The sequence below is a fragment of the Phodopus roborovskii genome, unplaced genomic scaffold (assembly GCF_943737965.1).
Source record: "Phodopus roborovskii unplaced genomic scaffold, PHOROB, whole genome shotgun sequence".
NCBI lineage: Eukaryota > Metazoa > Chordata > Mammalia > Rodentia > Cricetidae > Phodopus > Phodopus roborovskii.
In genome coordinates this window covers 11,439,544-11,455,605 of record NW_026126571.1, presented here as the reverse complement: position 1 = coordinate 11,455,605, position 16,062 = coordinate 11,439,544, and the positions used below count along the sequence as shown (strand labels likewise).

The window sequence follows — 16,062 nt, the reverse complement described above, 5'->3', positions numbered from 1 at the left end:
TTAATCCAAGGACTTGTGAGGCAGAGACAAGCAAATCTCTGAGTTCAAGGCCAACCTTTCTATATAATGAATTACAGAAAATCCAGAGCTTCATTATGAGACTCTGTCTCAAAAACAAAACAAATAAATCTTAGCTTAAGAGTATTGAGCAGTATTTGGATATCATATCTTTAACATTGTTTAATATTTAAAGTTCTTTTTATTAAATGATGGGGAATGCTTCCTTTTAGTTTTTAATAATTGAGTAAAAAATTATTAAATCTAAAAAAACTTGTTTGAGAAATAGTAAGCTGGGACATCATTTAATAGTAACAAAATTACTTAGAAGATGGTCAGGGAAACAAATGCTCTTGTGGGCATAAAATCTTTCTGCTTGTAGATTTCCTCCTCTTTATAACAAGCCTTACATAGACCCTAGTTGAGGTGTCTCAAGGGAAATATACTGAGGGCTGAGCCTTAGCATGCAGCAAACCCAGGAGGTTTTTGCTTAGACATAGAGGGCTGTGGGAGGACGATCTAGTCCTTGATGACAATAATAGGTTGCAATATCATCAGCTTCCACAGGGTGGATGGTAAGGGTGAAGCCTGATGCATCCTCATCACCACTGAACCTGCCAGGGACCCCAGATTCTAGTTGGAATTCATTGTAGATCAGGAGTTTGAGAGGCTGTCCTGGCTTCTTTTGATACCAGTGCATAAGATTTATGCCAAATTTATTGACACTCTCACTGGACTTGCAAGAGATGGTGGCTTTTTCTCCAAGAGACACAGACAGAGAAGCTGGAGACTGGGTCAGCACAATGTCCCCAGTGGAACCTGGAATGATAAACACAAAACCACTATTGCAGATGCACTGAAACCGTCTCACTGTGAGACATATGACTCCAAAGACCAACATCCCAGAGGCATGTGAAACAGTATGTGCTCCCAACACTTCCCTGCACCTTCTCACCCGGTACCCAGAGCAGCAGAATCAATAGGAAGAAAGCAGATGGCTTCATCTCTGAGAACTGAACTAGAGCTTTCAGTCTTCAGTCACTAACAAGCTGCCCTTAAAGATGCTTTGAGCAGCCTGGACCATTGGCTATTGATGCAGCATGCAAAGCAGCTCAGTAAACCTATTGCTTGGAGGGACAACCTACTCTTGTTTCAGTGGTAGCTGAGGTTGAAAAACCATTCACAGAGCAGCTCAAGCACGTCCTCGGGGATTTCATGACTGCCTGATTGAATCGTCACTCCATTTCTTTAAAATAATTTTATATAATGTATTCTGATCATGTTTTCCCTTTCCCAAAGTCTTCTACATCCTTCCTACTCCCTAGTCATCTTACTTAATAATCCCCTCCTTTTCTTTCTTTCCTTCTTTTTCTCAAAAAAAAAAAAAAGTCAAAAGACAAAAAGAATTACTTCATCCGGATGTTCTAGTATGAAGAATAGAAGAGTTTTAGATTCATTGTGAAGTCTCAATATTATCAAAGTTTTCAAACAACAGTGCAGTTTACATTGTGATCCTTAGCAAGAAGAGAGGGCATTTGAATCTTATATAATGGTGAAAGGATATGGCTTCCTTTGGTTTACAACACTAAGTGGTCATCAAGACAAATCTACACATGTCATTAGGAGCTAAGATTCTGAGAGACATGTGCATGGAGTGCAGTTCATTGTGAATAACTGCTTGATCACATCCTCCCCCCTTACCTACTCCAAAATGTAATGCTGGGCCAACAAGATATGCTGCAGGCAGGGCACTGGACCCACTAGGACATAGTCAGAGATGGGTGTACCTAGTTACCAACTGTCACTTGTTCTGTCTTGTCATTAGAACTTAGAACTGAGGAACCTAAGTTATCTTTCCACAAAATCCGGTGCCCATAGATGAGAAACTAGTGTTAAATTGGTTTTGAAAATGTTAAACCTGAAACTATTATCTTACAAGCCTATCTAAGAAAATGTGAAATGAGCTGACAATTTTAGTTAAACATTATACTTTACTCATGAACAAACACATCAACCATCATAAAAGTTTCAAAGTATTATAATTTTTATAACATTCAAACTGCAGAGTTGTCAAGTCTAATCCCAATGTACACATCTACAAAAGGAACTGATGGGAGATGTCATTCAAGGGAACCCTGGGCCAGGCGGTGGTGGCACACTCCTTTAATCCCAGCACTTGGGAGACAGGCAGGTAGAACTCTGTGATTTCCAGACCAGCCTGGTCTACAAGAGATAGTTTCAGGACATCTTCCAAAGCCACAGAGAAACCCTGTTTTAAAAAAGGAGGAGGAGGAGAAGGAGTCCCTCAGCTAAGACTAAAATTGGTCAAAAATTAATTAGAAAGGTTGTAAGAGCCAATCTGGAAGTTTCTTATGAACTGTGATTCTGAGTATGGTCAAAAGCTATACCTATAAAGTCTCACCTACATGACTGCCTATACACTAGCTGGACAAGGACAACAGCAATAGGCATGCTAAAGTGAAGGCCAAAACCCTATACACAGAAACTACACGCAACTAAGCAATGCTGAGTGTGGAAGAATCTTCTCCTGGGAAGAGCACACCAACTGATTATCCAGTACCAAATGGTCAACACTGAAAACATACGTACAAGCAACATTACACAGACTGAGCAGGTTGTACTTAGGAATAGGTAGGTATATAGGTGATAGGTAGATAGTATATGATTGATAAATAGACAGATAATAGATGATAGACAGACAGACAGATAGATAGACTTAGATACACACAGCGAGAGGGAGAGAGAGAGAGAGATGGAAAGGTAACAAAACTTAATGGAAAGAAGTCCTTTAATTTGAAAAATGGAAAGAGTATATGGGAGGATTTGAAGCAAAAGGAGGGAAAGGGGAAATGATATAAGTACATTATAATCATAAAAATAAGTAATAAAAACTAGAAAATATATTATGACTACAGTAACTGGCCAATTGGTGACTTTATATATTGTAATACAGATGATTTGTATTTTTTTATTTCACAAGATGTCATCTTTTCAAAATGAAAAAATTTAAGCAAGATCTCTAAAAAAAATAAGGTGAGTTAAACAAATTACTTTTCATCCAACTTGACAAACTATTAAACCTCAAAATTTGCCATCTTTCTCCTCTGTGTGTGTGAGAGAGAGAGAGAAAGAGAGAGAGAGAGAGAGAGAGAGAGAGAGAGAGAGAGAATGAAATTAGACCCATATCTATCACCTTCCACAAAAGTAACTTCAAATGGTCAAATACCTAAATTCAAAACTATAAACTTATGGTGGTGGTGGTGGCACATGCCTTTAATCCCAAAGGTAGAGGCAGGTGGATTTCTGAGTCCAAAGTCAGCCTGGTCCACAGACCAAGTTTCAGAACAACCAGAGCTATACAGACAAACCCTGTATTGAATATATATATATATACATATATATATATATATATGTATATATATATGTATATATATGTATGTATATGTATATGTATATATATGTATGTATGTATGTTTATATATATGTTAAATCTTCTAGAAGAAGGAAAAGGCAGACACTTACATGATATAGGTGTAGAGAAATCTTCTTCTGATTAGATATTCAGTTGCCCAAAAACTAAAGTCAACTATTAACAAATAGAACAGCATAAAACAAAAAGTTTCTAGACTGCTGAAAAAAAACCAATCAGGCTAAGAGGAATCCCACAGACAAGAAGAAAAGTTTTTGGCAGCTAAGATTCTCTAACAGAGAATTAATATACAGAACAAAGAGTTCAAAAGACAAAGAGTAAAAAACATACAACAAGCCCAAAACTCATTCAAAAATTAGCTTGTGATCTGAAAAGAGTATTCTCAAAAGTAGAAGTAAAAATTGCTAAGTAACATCTTTAAACTTTACCATTTCTAGCAATTAAAGAAATGCAAACCAAAACAACTTTGAGATTTCATCTTACCACAGTCAGAGTTGCAAATATCAGCAAATGGATGGAACTAGAAAAATCCCTAAATGTCCCCTTCTATTCCAGCCATCTCTAACTGTACTATTCCATCCACCCTGTCTCCCTAGTACTTGACCCCCTCCTGTCCTGACCTACCATTGTTCCACTTCTAAAGTCTAGTCTATTTCCCCCATCCAGGGAGATCCCTGAAGTCCTCCACCCATCTCTTTACCTAACCTCTCTGGGTCTACAGATTGTAGTTTGGTTAAAATTCACTCAACAGCTAATATCCCCTTATAAGGGAATTTATACCACATTTACCTTTCTGGTTCTGAAAACTCACTCAGGGCTTTTTCTAGTTCCATCCATTTGCTGATACAATCTACACCTCCAGATTAGGTAGGAAACAAGGAGGACAGTGAGAGAGACATATGTGGTCCCCCAGTGAAGTGGAAAGGGACAAGAGCTCCTTAACGAGTTGGGAGCATGTGGGAGAAAGGAGGAGGGGAAAGGAGGGGAGGAGATGGGGGGAGGAAAACATGAGGGTTCATAAAAGTTGAATGGGGAGATGAATAAAGGAGAGCAAGAAAAGGGACACATCAATAGAGGGGACCATTAAAGGTTTGAAGAAAAACCTGGCTCTAGGCACAGAGATCCACAAGGATGGTCCCAACTAGGAATCTAAGCAATAGTGGAGAGGCTACCTTAAATGCCCTTCCTCTATAATGGCCACCTTAAATGTCATCCTAGAGGCTTCATTCAGTAACTGATGGAAGCAGAAGCAGACGCCCATAGCTAAGCACTGACCCAATCTCCAGTAATCCAGTTTCAGAGAGGGAGGAGTGATGAACAAAGGTGATCAAGACCATGCTAGGAAAACCCACTAAATAGCTAACCTGAGCAAGTGGGAACTTATGGACCCCAGTATGACAGCTGTTGAACCAACATAGGACCAAACCAGGCCCTGTGAAAGTGGGTGTCAGCTGGGAGGACTGGGCAGTCTATGGGGCCTCTGGCTGTGGAACCAGAAAGTATCCCTTGTGCAGGAAAGGACTTCAGGAGCCCATTCCCCATGGAGGGATACTTCCTTAGCCTAGAGACACGGGGGACGATCTGGGCCCACCCCAAATGATTTGATAGATTTTGATGATCCCTCAAGGAAGGCCTCACCCTCCCTAGAAAGTGGTTGGGAGATGGAATGGGGGGGCAGTGGGGGTATGGGAGAATGGGAGGGTGAGGGAACTGGGATTGATATGTAAAATAAGATTAATTCTAGCTTAAATGTAATTTTTTAAAAATGGATAATAGATACAATTAGGGAGAGAATAATTGGTACAGGTAATTTTTATGTGTTCCCACATTCTTGAATGGAAGGACTCCCATTTCAGAAACATAAAAGGATATCCATGTTATAATTGTTCATCTTCTCCAAAAGTTCCATAGACAACCCCATTGTCCAGGCTGTGACTAACAACTAAATGTCCAGGTAAACATTTCCCACTTGAGACACAACAAGACAGGAGCAATGAGTGATCTCCGGAAGCCACCCTCATCCAGACTAGGCGAACATATCTAAGACAGGACATCCAGTACCTCAGGTCACCCATCCACTCAGAGGCACAGAGTTCTTTAGAACCATGGAGCATGCCACTACAGGAATCTCTTTGAATTTAGGGCTCTGGATTCTCACTGCATACTTGGAAACTTCCCCTCAGTGGGGAGACTGGAAAATTCAAATTATCAATGAATTGTTGGCATTTGAAGTACTTTACGCCTGATTCCCCTCAGACCCCAAAGCCATAGTCCTAACAAATAACTCAGATGAAAGGGACACTTCCATATCGACCTACCGATGACAAACAAGCAGGAGTGGTGTGTGGCAACCCAATACAATTAAAGAGAGCAGTGACAGAACATGAGAAACACCCAGATGATGCTCTTCATCGGTCTGGTACTTTCAACTATCACATAGCACTTTAAAGGAGAGACATTTTTAAGTAAACCTTAATTTGACATAAGCTATCAGCAGGCTTTTGTAATTGCTAATCATAGACTTTATGAACTTTAATATAGTATATACTATCTTTAACTGTTATCCTTATTATAGCTTATTCCATCAGATAGATATAGATGATAAATATTTAAAGTATATATATACTTTAAATAACTTGCTTTTAGAATCTTTTAGAATTTTATTCTATAAACATATATTCACCTCAGTCTTTATATACAAATCTTTATTCATTAAATAATTTTATCTTTTATCCTTATAATTTTTAATACCATGAGACTTCATAGTAAATAATTTTATCTCATATCCTTATACCATTTATTATTTTTAACACCATGAAATAGTATGTCCCTTCCCAGAAAGTCCAGTTCCCAGGAAGTAAATCTTAACTCCTTTGAAGCCCAGGCCCCTATCTCAGACTAGACCTTGCCAATTCTGCCCTGAGCAAGGACACAGAACCCATTCCCTTTGTCATTTCATTAGGCCTCTGAAAATGTCATTGATTATTCTGATTCTCAACACCATGATTAAACCAAATTGAAATAATATCCATTTGCCAGTTAACTTTCCAGGACAGTTGTGCCCACTGGTACAGTAGTGGCATGGCTGATATTGGAAAGGTCAACCATTTTCTGATTGGAGTTTAAGCGTGATCCACAGGAGGGATTTCATTCTTGGTATTATAAACCTGGCCAGAAACCCATGGCTAGAGAAATCATAGACCCTATGACTTACTGTAGATGTTTTGTTAAATGGTCATATTGTCAAACTGCCTTTTAAATATCTATATTTGTACCCCAACATCTGCACTGTTCTCTTAGTCAGAGAAGCTTCTTTTTACAGCGATCAGTAGGCCTTTACCAAAGCTGCAAGCAACAGTAGGGTGTAGGTCTGTTTGGATTGTCTTAAGTCCCCCTGTCCCATGCAGAGCACCTTGCTCAGACTCCCTCTCATTATGATTGAACCTGGCTGTGAACACAGAACTGATAGATCAGGACTTTATTTGAATCTAATATGTTCCTATTTATATTTTTATAGAAGAGAATTCAGCCTTGATTTTGTAGCTATGAAACCATTTAGGGAAATAACTATAGTAACAAAAATGGCAGAGTTTCAACACATAAACACTCCCTTCCTGACTGAGATAGATCCTTACCCAGAAGGAGTTGACCAACACAAAACAAACAACTAAATGGTATTTTGTAGGATGTTTGTTTCATTATTTGTCTGAGCATTTTTCAGTTTTTTTACCTTCTTGTTTTGATTTTTTGTTTGTGGAGGTCTTGGTTTCTTGTTTGTTATTTTTGTTTCAAAGAGAGAAAGAACATGAAGTTCTGTGGGTAGAGAGGTGAGGAAGATCTAAGATTAAATGGGGGAAGAAAAGATGTTCAAAATATATTGTATGAATTTTTCAAGAAAAAGTAAAATAGCATTTTTTAAAATTTAAAAAGAAAATCTGGTCTGGAGAGATGGCTCAACAGCTAAGAGCACTGGTTGCTCTTCTGGAGGGCCCAGCTGTAACTCCAGTTCCAGGGAATCTAATACCTTTACTCAGACACACATGCAAGCAAGACATCAATGCACATATAATAAAAATAAATCTTAAAATCAATCATATAAATTTTAAAAACTGAAAAAAATTGAATTTAAAAACAAAATCTTTAAACTGGTGTGTGGTTGTCTCATCCTAAATGTCTTACTCTTTAAGAAATTACTTACGAAAGACATCTCTGTCGCTATTTCTCAAAGTATTCTTAGGCTCAGTAACCTCTTGTATAAAGCAAATTGTTTTGACAAAAATAAAATTTTCTCCTTAAACTAAAAGGAGTTTGAACAGTTGAATCATCAGCTATTTGACTTTCAGACACAGACTTACATTCTTGCCTTAATAGTTTCTCATTGCTTCTACTTCCTTACCTTACAGTTTCCTACACACTTTCAAAAATAAAAGTCTGTGCTGCAACTATTTCCGCATCTTTGATTTCAGTGACTTCCTCCCTGTGTCCATTCCAAAATATCTCCTTATTCTTAAGATACATTATATGTCTTTTTTTTTTTTTTTTTTTTTTTTTTTTTTTTTTTTTTGCTTGTTTTGACAAGTTCCCACTAGACAACCCAGACCAACTTAGTATGCACTGTGCATTCCTGCTAACATTGAACTGATGGGCCTCCTGTCTTTTCCTGCTGAGTCCTGGGATTCCAGGAATGTGTCATCTTATCCAGTTCTTTTTCATTTTCCAATTGCTCCACCATTGCAGATGGATAACTCTAGAAGCCTGGGCTTATACACCCGCAGTCACAGAAGGTTAGTTACTCCTATCTCTACCTTGGCCCTTCTTTGTACTTCCATATCCTTCCAAAAGGTGGCGAGAAAGCTCAACAAAATGACTGAATGCAGGTACACATTTCTGCACATTTCAAGTGTACAGTCCTAGCTGACTACATTTGAAATTATATTATTATTGGATTTGTTTTACTTTTTCAAATGTTCCATGATAAATTAACACAATAATCAGTGGATTATTTCTCACTGATGTGAGCAAAGACTTGACAAAAGCAACTTAAAGGAGGAAAGGTTATTTTCTTCTCCCAGAAACTGTCAGGTGCAGGCATGTCCTCAGTAAGGAGAGATATCTGCACCTAGAGATCATCAAGCCCTTCTATGCCAGCGTATAGGTAACTCCGACTGCTGTGAGTTCATGAGTGAGGCAGAGAAATCATATTCAGGAGACGGCATTTCACATCACTCTTCCCCACTCTCTGGCTCTTGCATTCTTTGTTTCTTCTTTTTATCTTTTGTTTATTGTTCCTGATTTTTTTATATATATATATCCTGACTACAGTTTCCTCTCCTTCGTCTTCTCCCAGTGTGTTGTCCCTGACCCCACCACCATCCATCCATCCCTCCTCTGTTTCTCTCCATAAAAGGGCAGGCTTCCCATGGATGGCAACAAACGTGGCATAGCAAGTTACAGTGAGACTAGGCAGCTCCGCTCATACCAAGGCTGAATTGGGCAATCCGGTATGAGGGATAGGGTCCCACGATCAGGCAAAAGAGTAAGAGACAGCCTCTGGCCCCACTGTTAGGAGCCCCATAAGAAGACCAGGCTACACACCTGTACGTATATGCAGAGGATCTAGGTCAGACCTGTGCAGGCTTGCTAGTTGTTGGTTCATTCTCTGTGATCTCCTATGAGCCCAGGTTAGTTGATTCTGTGGATTTTCTTGTGGTGCCCTTGACCTTTTTGGATCCTATAATCCTTCCTTCCCCTCTACCTTGGGATCCCCTGAACTCCACCTGGTGTTTGGCTGTGGGTCTCTGCATCTGTTTCTGATGACAATTGCTGTCTCCTCTTGTTTTGTTCTTGTTTTGGGGGGGTTGGGGGGGCTTGGGGGGTAGAATTGACTTTATTATTCTGTAAATGTGAATTTTACCAAGCGCTTTACAATTAATGATGACATCCTTTTGTTTGCCGTGGACTTCCACCTCTGAAACATCTGAGCACAGGCTGGTAGCTCTTGGGTTTCCCTGGCTAGCTTGCGTACAATTGCTGTGGTTTTAGTTATTGATACAATGTTTCCAACCGTGGTTTTAGTTATTGGTACAATGTAGTCAGCCATGGCTACAAAGTAACAGTCTTGTCACTTCAGGGTCACAGCACAGAAGGAGAGACAAAATAAAGGCCTCCTGCTCCCCCAAACAAAAGAAAGCCAAGATGTGGTGTCTGCTCTATCTCAGTGGTTCTGTGAAGCCCTCCTTAGAGGGAGGGGAGCAACTGATTTTATTAACTTCTTTTCTAACAGTCACAGTTATGATACTATTTTAATCCCTAGACAGTGCCTTCAAAACAACCCTCTCTTGGGTCCTTTTCTCCAAACATCCCACTGAAGGGACGAATGTTCCCCCTTGCACCTATAGCCACCCAAAACATTCAAGTCAAAAATGTATGCATTTTATACTTTCTTTCTTTCTTTCTTTTTTTTTTTTTTTTTTTTTTTTTTTTTTTGGCTGCTAAAAATAGTATTGCAATTTTTGGCTTCTTTTGACATAAAAAAATCACAATCGTGTGCAAAATGCTTGCAATGAGGTGACTGATGGGACACAAGCAGAGGCTACTCAATCAGAACTCAATGAGGATGCTTTAGATCCTGCATCCTTTTCCTTCCCCAGGAAAACGAGACAAACAAAAGCAAACACCTTTGCCATTCTTGAAACACTTTGTACAAAGCCCTTCTTCCAGGGGCCCAGGCTGGGCTGGCTGACATCATGCAGAACACATAGCAGCACCATTGGAACGAAGCTGTGGCTAAAGCTGAGATGTCACAAGCTCACCATTCCAATTCAGGGTCCACAGCAAGCAGATTCTAAGAGTTTTCAGCGGGTTGATGGGCCATCTGCCCTTCCTACTTCCATGAGGAATGGCCACCTTTGGGGAAACCAAGCAGGGCACAATGGGGTGGGGTTGGGTGGGGCGGAGCAGAACAGGGGTAGCACTGGGCGTAGGAGGCTCCTGCTGTTGAACCAGGTAGCACCAGGCACCCCACAGTCCCTGGAGGGGACAGCCCTGCCAACTTGCCAATCCCTCACAGGCCCTTCCTTCTACCATCCTTTCGGCTCTAAACAAACGCCATACATGTAGTTACCACATGCCTGAGTTATATTTTTAGTTTATAATGTCTGATGTGTTTGTCTATGAGTAAGTATATTTACTAGAATGCTCCCTGGATTCATTTCTTTTCTGGTGCTGTGATAAAATCCCACCATCAAAAGCAACTCAGGGAAGAGCTTGTTCTGGATTACAGGTCCAGAGGGCTACATGTTCATAATGGCAAGGGAGGCCCCGTGGAAGGAGCCCTAAGCAGGAGGCTGAGAGGTCACAGCTCAACCTCCAGCCAGCCACACACAGGAAGGAAAGCGTGAGCGGAGGGGAGGGGAGACCATGAACACTCAAAAACCAACACCAGTGGCATGCTTCCTCCAGGGAGGTTCTACATCCAAAAAGTTCTATAAGCTCCCCAAACGGCACCACTACCTGGGAACCAAGTGTTCAAATGCATGGGGAAAAATTCTAAAGGGCAGGGGGTGTCTGTGGAGAAATGTTCTCATTCATTCAGACTACCCTGCCTTGGTTCTAGCTTCCAGAGAAAGATGGTGTAGGGGACTGGGTGCTCTCCGCTCTGAATAGGGCCAAGTGGAATGACTCTTCGATCTGTGAGGTTGTTGAGTTGATCCAGAATTACCTTTGGGACTAGAGGATAGGAAGACCCTGCTTTACTCACTGTGGGGTGAGTTTGCCCATTTCTTTACATCCCTGCATTCATCTGCAGGCCATGCTCATCCCTATCAACCTCTTTAGTGCCTGGTGACATTTGTAGATTTGGCTTAAAGGCCATCTAGGTGGAACGACTTCTACCTATAATCTGTACCAGGCCAGCTCCTTTCGCTTTTTTACAAAACCCAAATTATTCCTTTTCTTATACAGAATCATAATGGGAAATGTATTATTGTTGGGTTAATTGTGAGAGAGCAAAGTGTTCCTGAAGCAATGTTGCTTAAGGCACCCGCAGGGCATCCCCCATATGCCTCTTCGGAATGGCTAGGGCATGAAGAGTGAACACAATGGGACATAAAGTCCCTTCGGATGTGCTCGAGTTACTCTAGAAAATCTTCTGCAGACCTCAACTCCCAGGGACTTCCTCGCTTTTCAGAAACTGGTCTACCTGATGTTTCCACCAATTTAATCTGAAAAGTGTGTTGATCTATGGCTTTCTTTGTTCAGTTACTATATAATCTTCATAAAACTCCTGCCAAGTTGGAACACAGTATTTTAGGAAACTTGAATCTTTGTTTCAGGGATCGGTGGTCACTCAGACTTGGCTCCAGAATAAACTATCTCTCATATCCCCTTTGATGTGAGAGCTGTGTTTTTGTGTCAACAAGGAATGCATTCCTGATTCTGATTTGTGAACTAAAACTAACTCTGGGAGGGGCCCTGCATTGCAAGGTAGGAGTTGAGTGCCCAAGAGAAAGAGACTTTGGAAGAGGCAGCAACTCCTAACAAGGGTACAGAAGGGCACTATCTCACATTGGGGGAGCCCGAGGAAGTTGAATCCAGAAAAGAGAGAGAGATGTCCACCTACTCACTCTCTTCCTCAGACAACCCACGATGCCCAAGGATGCAGAGACATAGAGTGTTGAGTAAGTGTTCATGTGCAAGCCTCCAGAGTAGGCTCTACTGTGACAGGAAACGTCTAAGGAACATTAGTCAAGAGTCCCTCTCAAAACTGTGGGATTTTCTAATTTTACCTAACAAAAAGGAGTAGTAACTGTCCAGGTAGAAATGAGTATCATGGGGGAACATGATAACAATTTTGTCTGATTCCATCTCATGATTTCAACTTATTTAATGAAAATCTCTACAGATCAAGGCCTAAACCCATCCTGAGGATAAATTGATAAAGATTAGCCAGCCTCCTGAGTTGTTAGATTAGCTGTGTCCAGGTCACAATTTAGTACCATGCCCAGGTAAATGGTGGAAGCAGTGTTCCAAATCAACAGGGTCTGTGCCCCACAGTCACAGGGGCAGCTGAGCCTTGTCTGAGGCCTCACAGAGCAGCAATGAGCCTTATGCCTGCAGGTTCGGGGTGACTGGCGGCCCTCCTTCTGTGGAGTTACTAACTCATGAGAAAGATCTCCCTCAGCCCAGACTGCTGGTTACCCTGGAGGTAGCGGTGGCTGTCACCCAATAGTCACAGCACCTGTGACACTCAGGGGTAAGGGTAAGGCAGGGTAGGATGAGAGGCTGTGGTAGCCACGTGCAACCACAACCATCCACCCCATTTGCTCAGCCTTTATTCTCATCTGGGTTTGCTTAAACATCTCTCACTGGCCCCTCCCCATGATCGGGGCTTATAAATGGAGCTTCTTGTTAGACCAGAGCATTCTCAGAAGCTTGAGAGGCAGCAATATGGTGGCAACCCCACTCCTCCTCTTCCTCCTGTGTGTCATGGGTAAGATAACATGTCACGTTGACTTTCCCTAGAGGATGGTTTGTATGTGTTTGAAAGCAGTAAGGAGCAAAAGCCATTTGCAGCCCAGATCTGGCAAGTTATGGCCTCCGGATAGTAGCAACCTCTAACCTAGTGTCTCACGGCCTCTCTGTGTCTCCCTATGCCTCTGGTTATAGCTTCCAAGGGACAGATCATGCTCACTCAGCCAGCAGCGTCCCTTCACGTTTCTCCAGGAGAGAGAGTCTCAATCACCTGCAGAGCCAGTCAGAGCCTCCTCTACACAGACGGGAAGCACTACTTGTCCTGGTACCAGCAGCGACAAGGACAGACCATCCAGACCTTCATTTACCATGCTTCAGTCAGGATTGATGGAGTCCCCGCCAGGTTCATTGGCAGTGGATCTGGGACAGAATTCACCCTCACTATTGAAGACCCTCAGCCTGAGGACTTTGCAGTTTATTACTGTCTTCAAACACTGAAGATGCCTCCCACAATGACTGAGCCCTGAACAGTAACTCCCCATAGGCCTGCTCACCGCACCTGCCCTAGACTCAGGGATTCCTCTGAGAGAAGCAGCTGAGCAATCAGTATGTGGACAGTGAAAAACACATAACTGACTGCTACACAGAGGAGTCTCATCACTTCAGTCTCCTCTGTGGTATTCAGTCATGCACAGAAGAGACTTAAAAGACACGGGGTCCAACTAAAAGGCAGAAAAGGAAGCAGGATACATTAATTAATATTCCCTCCCCATCTCCCCCTCCCTCTCCCCCTCCTTCTCCCCTCCCTCTCTCCCCTCCCTCTCCTCCTCACTCCCTCCCCCTCCCCCTCCCTCTCCTCCTCACTCCCTCCCCCTCCCTCTCCCCCTCACTCCCTCCCCCTTCCTTTCCCTCTCCTTCTCCCCTCCCTCTCCTCCTCACTCCCTCCCCCTCCCCCTCCCTCTCCTCCTCACTCCCTCCCCCCTTCCCCTCTCCCTTCCTTTCCCTCTCCCTCTCCCCCTCCCTCTCCCCCTCCCTCTCCTCCTCACTCCCTCCCTCTCCCCCTCCCTCTCCTCCTCACTCCCTCTCTCTCTCCTCCCCCTCCCCCTTCCTTTCCCTCTCCCTCTCCCTTCTGCCCCTCTCTTCTTAGTCTACTCTGGACACTGGGGCATCTTTCTTCAGCTCATAGTCACTTTCTAACTTTTCAGAAAATTTCAGAAACTTTTAGAAATTCTGTCTTCGTCTCAGGACAGTTTTTCATGTAATATAAATTAGCAATTCCAGCAGCAACCTTTAAAGTCAAATATCCTTGCTATATTGCCCTATCAAGGGTTGAATAGTGTGGATTCAGCGTAAATAAGATGAGAGCAAGGAGATGGGAGGGAAGGAGGGAAGCAGTTAACCTTATGAAAACCCACTAGTGTATAAGCCATTTAAAATTGCTTTTAAAAGAATTTGAAAAGAGACTCCCTGTATGTGTGAACAAGTCTGCTCTCAGAAGCCATGGAATACTAAGTAAAAATCACAGTGCTAGGCATGGCTGTTGTACTATGACTTGTTGGTCAGGGAAGCCCTCAAAGCACCCAAAACAACACAGGCTATTGCCATCACTCTTGGCTTCCCAACATAACTACTTGGTCAGACACTATTACTAAAGTTACCATGCCCTTTGGATGCTGGACATAGAAAAGTCAGTCCCAAACTGGATAAGAAACTCCCTGCTTGCTGGGTAGCTTTTGTAGTGCTGGAAGACCCAATGCAGGCTGCAAAAGGAGAAAAGGTATCAGTGATTTCATCCAGTGCTAGGCAAATGACTTGCCAGGCAGGATATACCCATGGCTGCTACTGGAGAAGTCAACCTTTTTCTGATTAGAGTATAAGCATGCTCCAGAGGAAGATTTCATTCTTAGTACTGTAAACCTGGCCAAAAACCCATGGCTAAGGAAGTCATAGATCCTATGGGAAGACTAACTGTGGATGTTTTGCTAAATGGTCACATACTCAAACTGCCTTCTAAATATTTATATTTACACCACTAGATCTATGCTGTCCTTAACCTTGGTCAGAGAAGCTTCTTTTTACAGCGATCAGTAGGCCTTCACCAAGCAAGCAACAGTAGGGTGTAGGTCTGTTTGGATTGTCCTAAGTCCCCCTGTCCCATGCAGAGCACCTTGCCCAGATTCCCTCTCATTATGACTGAACCTGGCTGTGAACACAGAACTGACAGATCAGGACTTTATTTGAATCTAATCTGTTCCTATTTGTATTTTTATAGAAGAGAATTCAGCCTTGAATTTGTGGATATGAAACCATTTAAGTAAATAACTGTAGTAAAAAATAAATGGCAGAGTTTCTACACATTATCACTCATGCCATGGATATCAGCAGCATATCAGGCCATGAGCTCAGTAAAGATTTATTTTTTTAATGTACTAATTCATTTTTCACATTTCAATCCCTGTCCCCCTCCCTCCTCTCCTCCCACCCCCCACACTTCTCCCCCACCCCACCTCAAATCTGCTCCTCAGAGAGGGTAAGGCCTCCCCTAGCAAGTCTACTAAGTCTGTCTCATCATCTCCTTGAGGCAGAGCCAAGGCACCCCCGGCCCTATGTCTAGGCAAAGCAAAGTATCTCTCCATATAGAATGGGCATTAGCATTAGATCTTGGACCCACTGATAGTGGTCTCATATACAGCCCCAGCCATACCGCTGTTGCCTATATTAAGGGAGTCAGAAAAAGATATACACAGTAAAGACAGATTCAGGAAAAAGAAAAAACCCTAAATGATTTACAGTGTGTTTAAAAATTCGCATAGGATTGGGAAAGAAAAGAAAAAGGATAGAAAAAGTCCAAAAGAAAAAAGTAGCTGGGTGTGGTGGCACACGCCTTTAATCCCAGCACTCCGGAGGCAGAGGCAGGTGGATCTCTGTGAGTTCAAGGCCAGCCTGGTTTACAAAGTGAATTCCAGGACAGCCAAAAATACACAGAGAGACCTTGTCTCAAAAAAAAAAAAAAATGAAAAAGTAAAGGAAAAGAAATACAGTAATTAAAAAAAGCCTCATAAAGATGGAAAATATACAGAAAGTCTGGATACTGTATGTAATTGCATTGTCTTTAAATTGTTTACTGCTGAGGAAATAGCAAC

General features: G+C 42.0%; 1 protein-coding gene and 1 gene segment (V, D, J or C); both read right to left on the bottom strand.

Annotated features, from left to right (window-relative positions):
* Positions 1–16,062, bottom strand: part of LOC127235735 (ribose-5-phosphate isomerase) — an 877,486-nt gene that overhangs the window by 765,176 nt on the left and 96,248 nt on the right. The window lies entirely within an intron of this gene.
* LOC127235832 (Ig kappa chain V-III region PC 3741/TEPC 111-like) lies at positions 488–13,290 on the bottom strand. The segment is given in 2 exon segments: positions 488–816; positions 13,191–13,290. Coding segments are annotated over 2 exon segments (429 nt in total).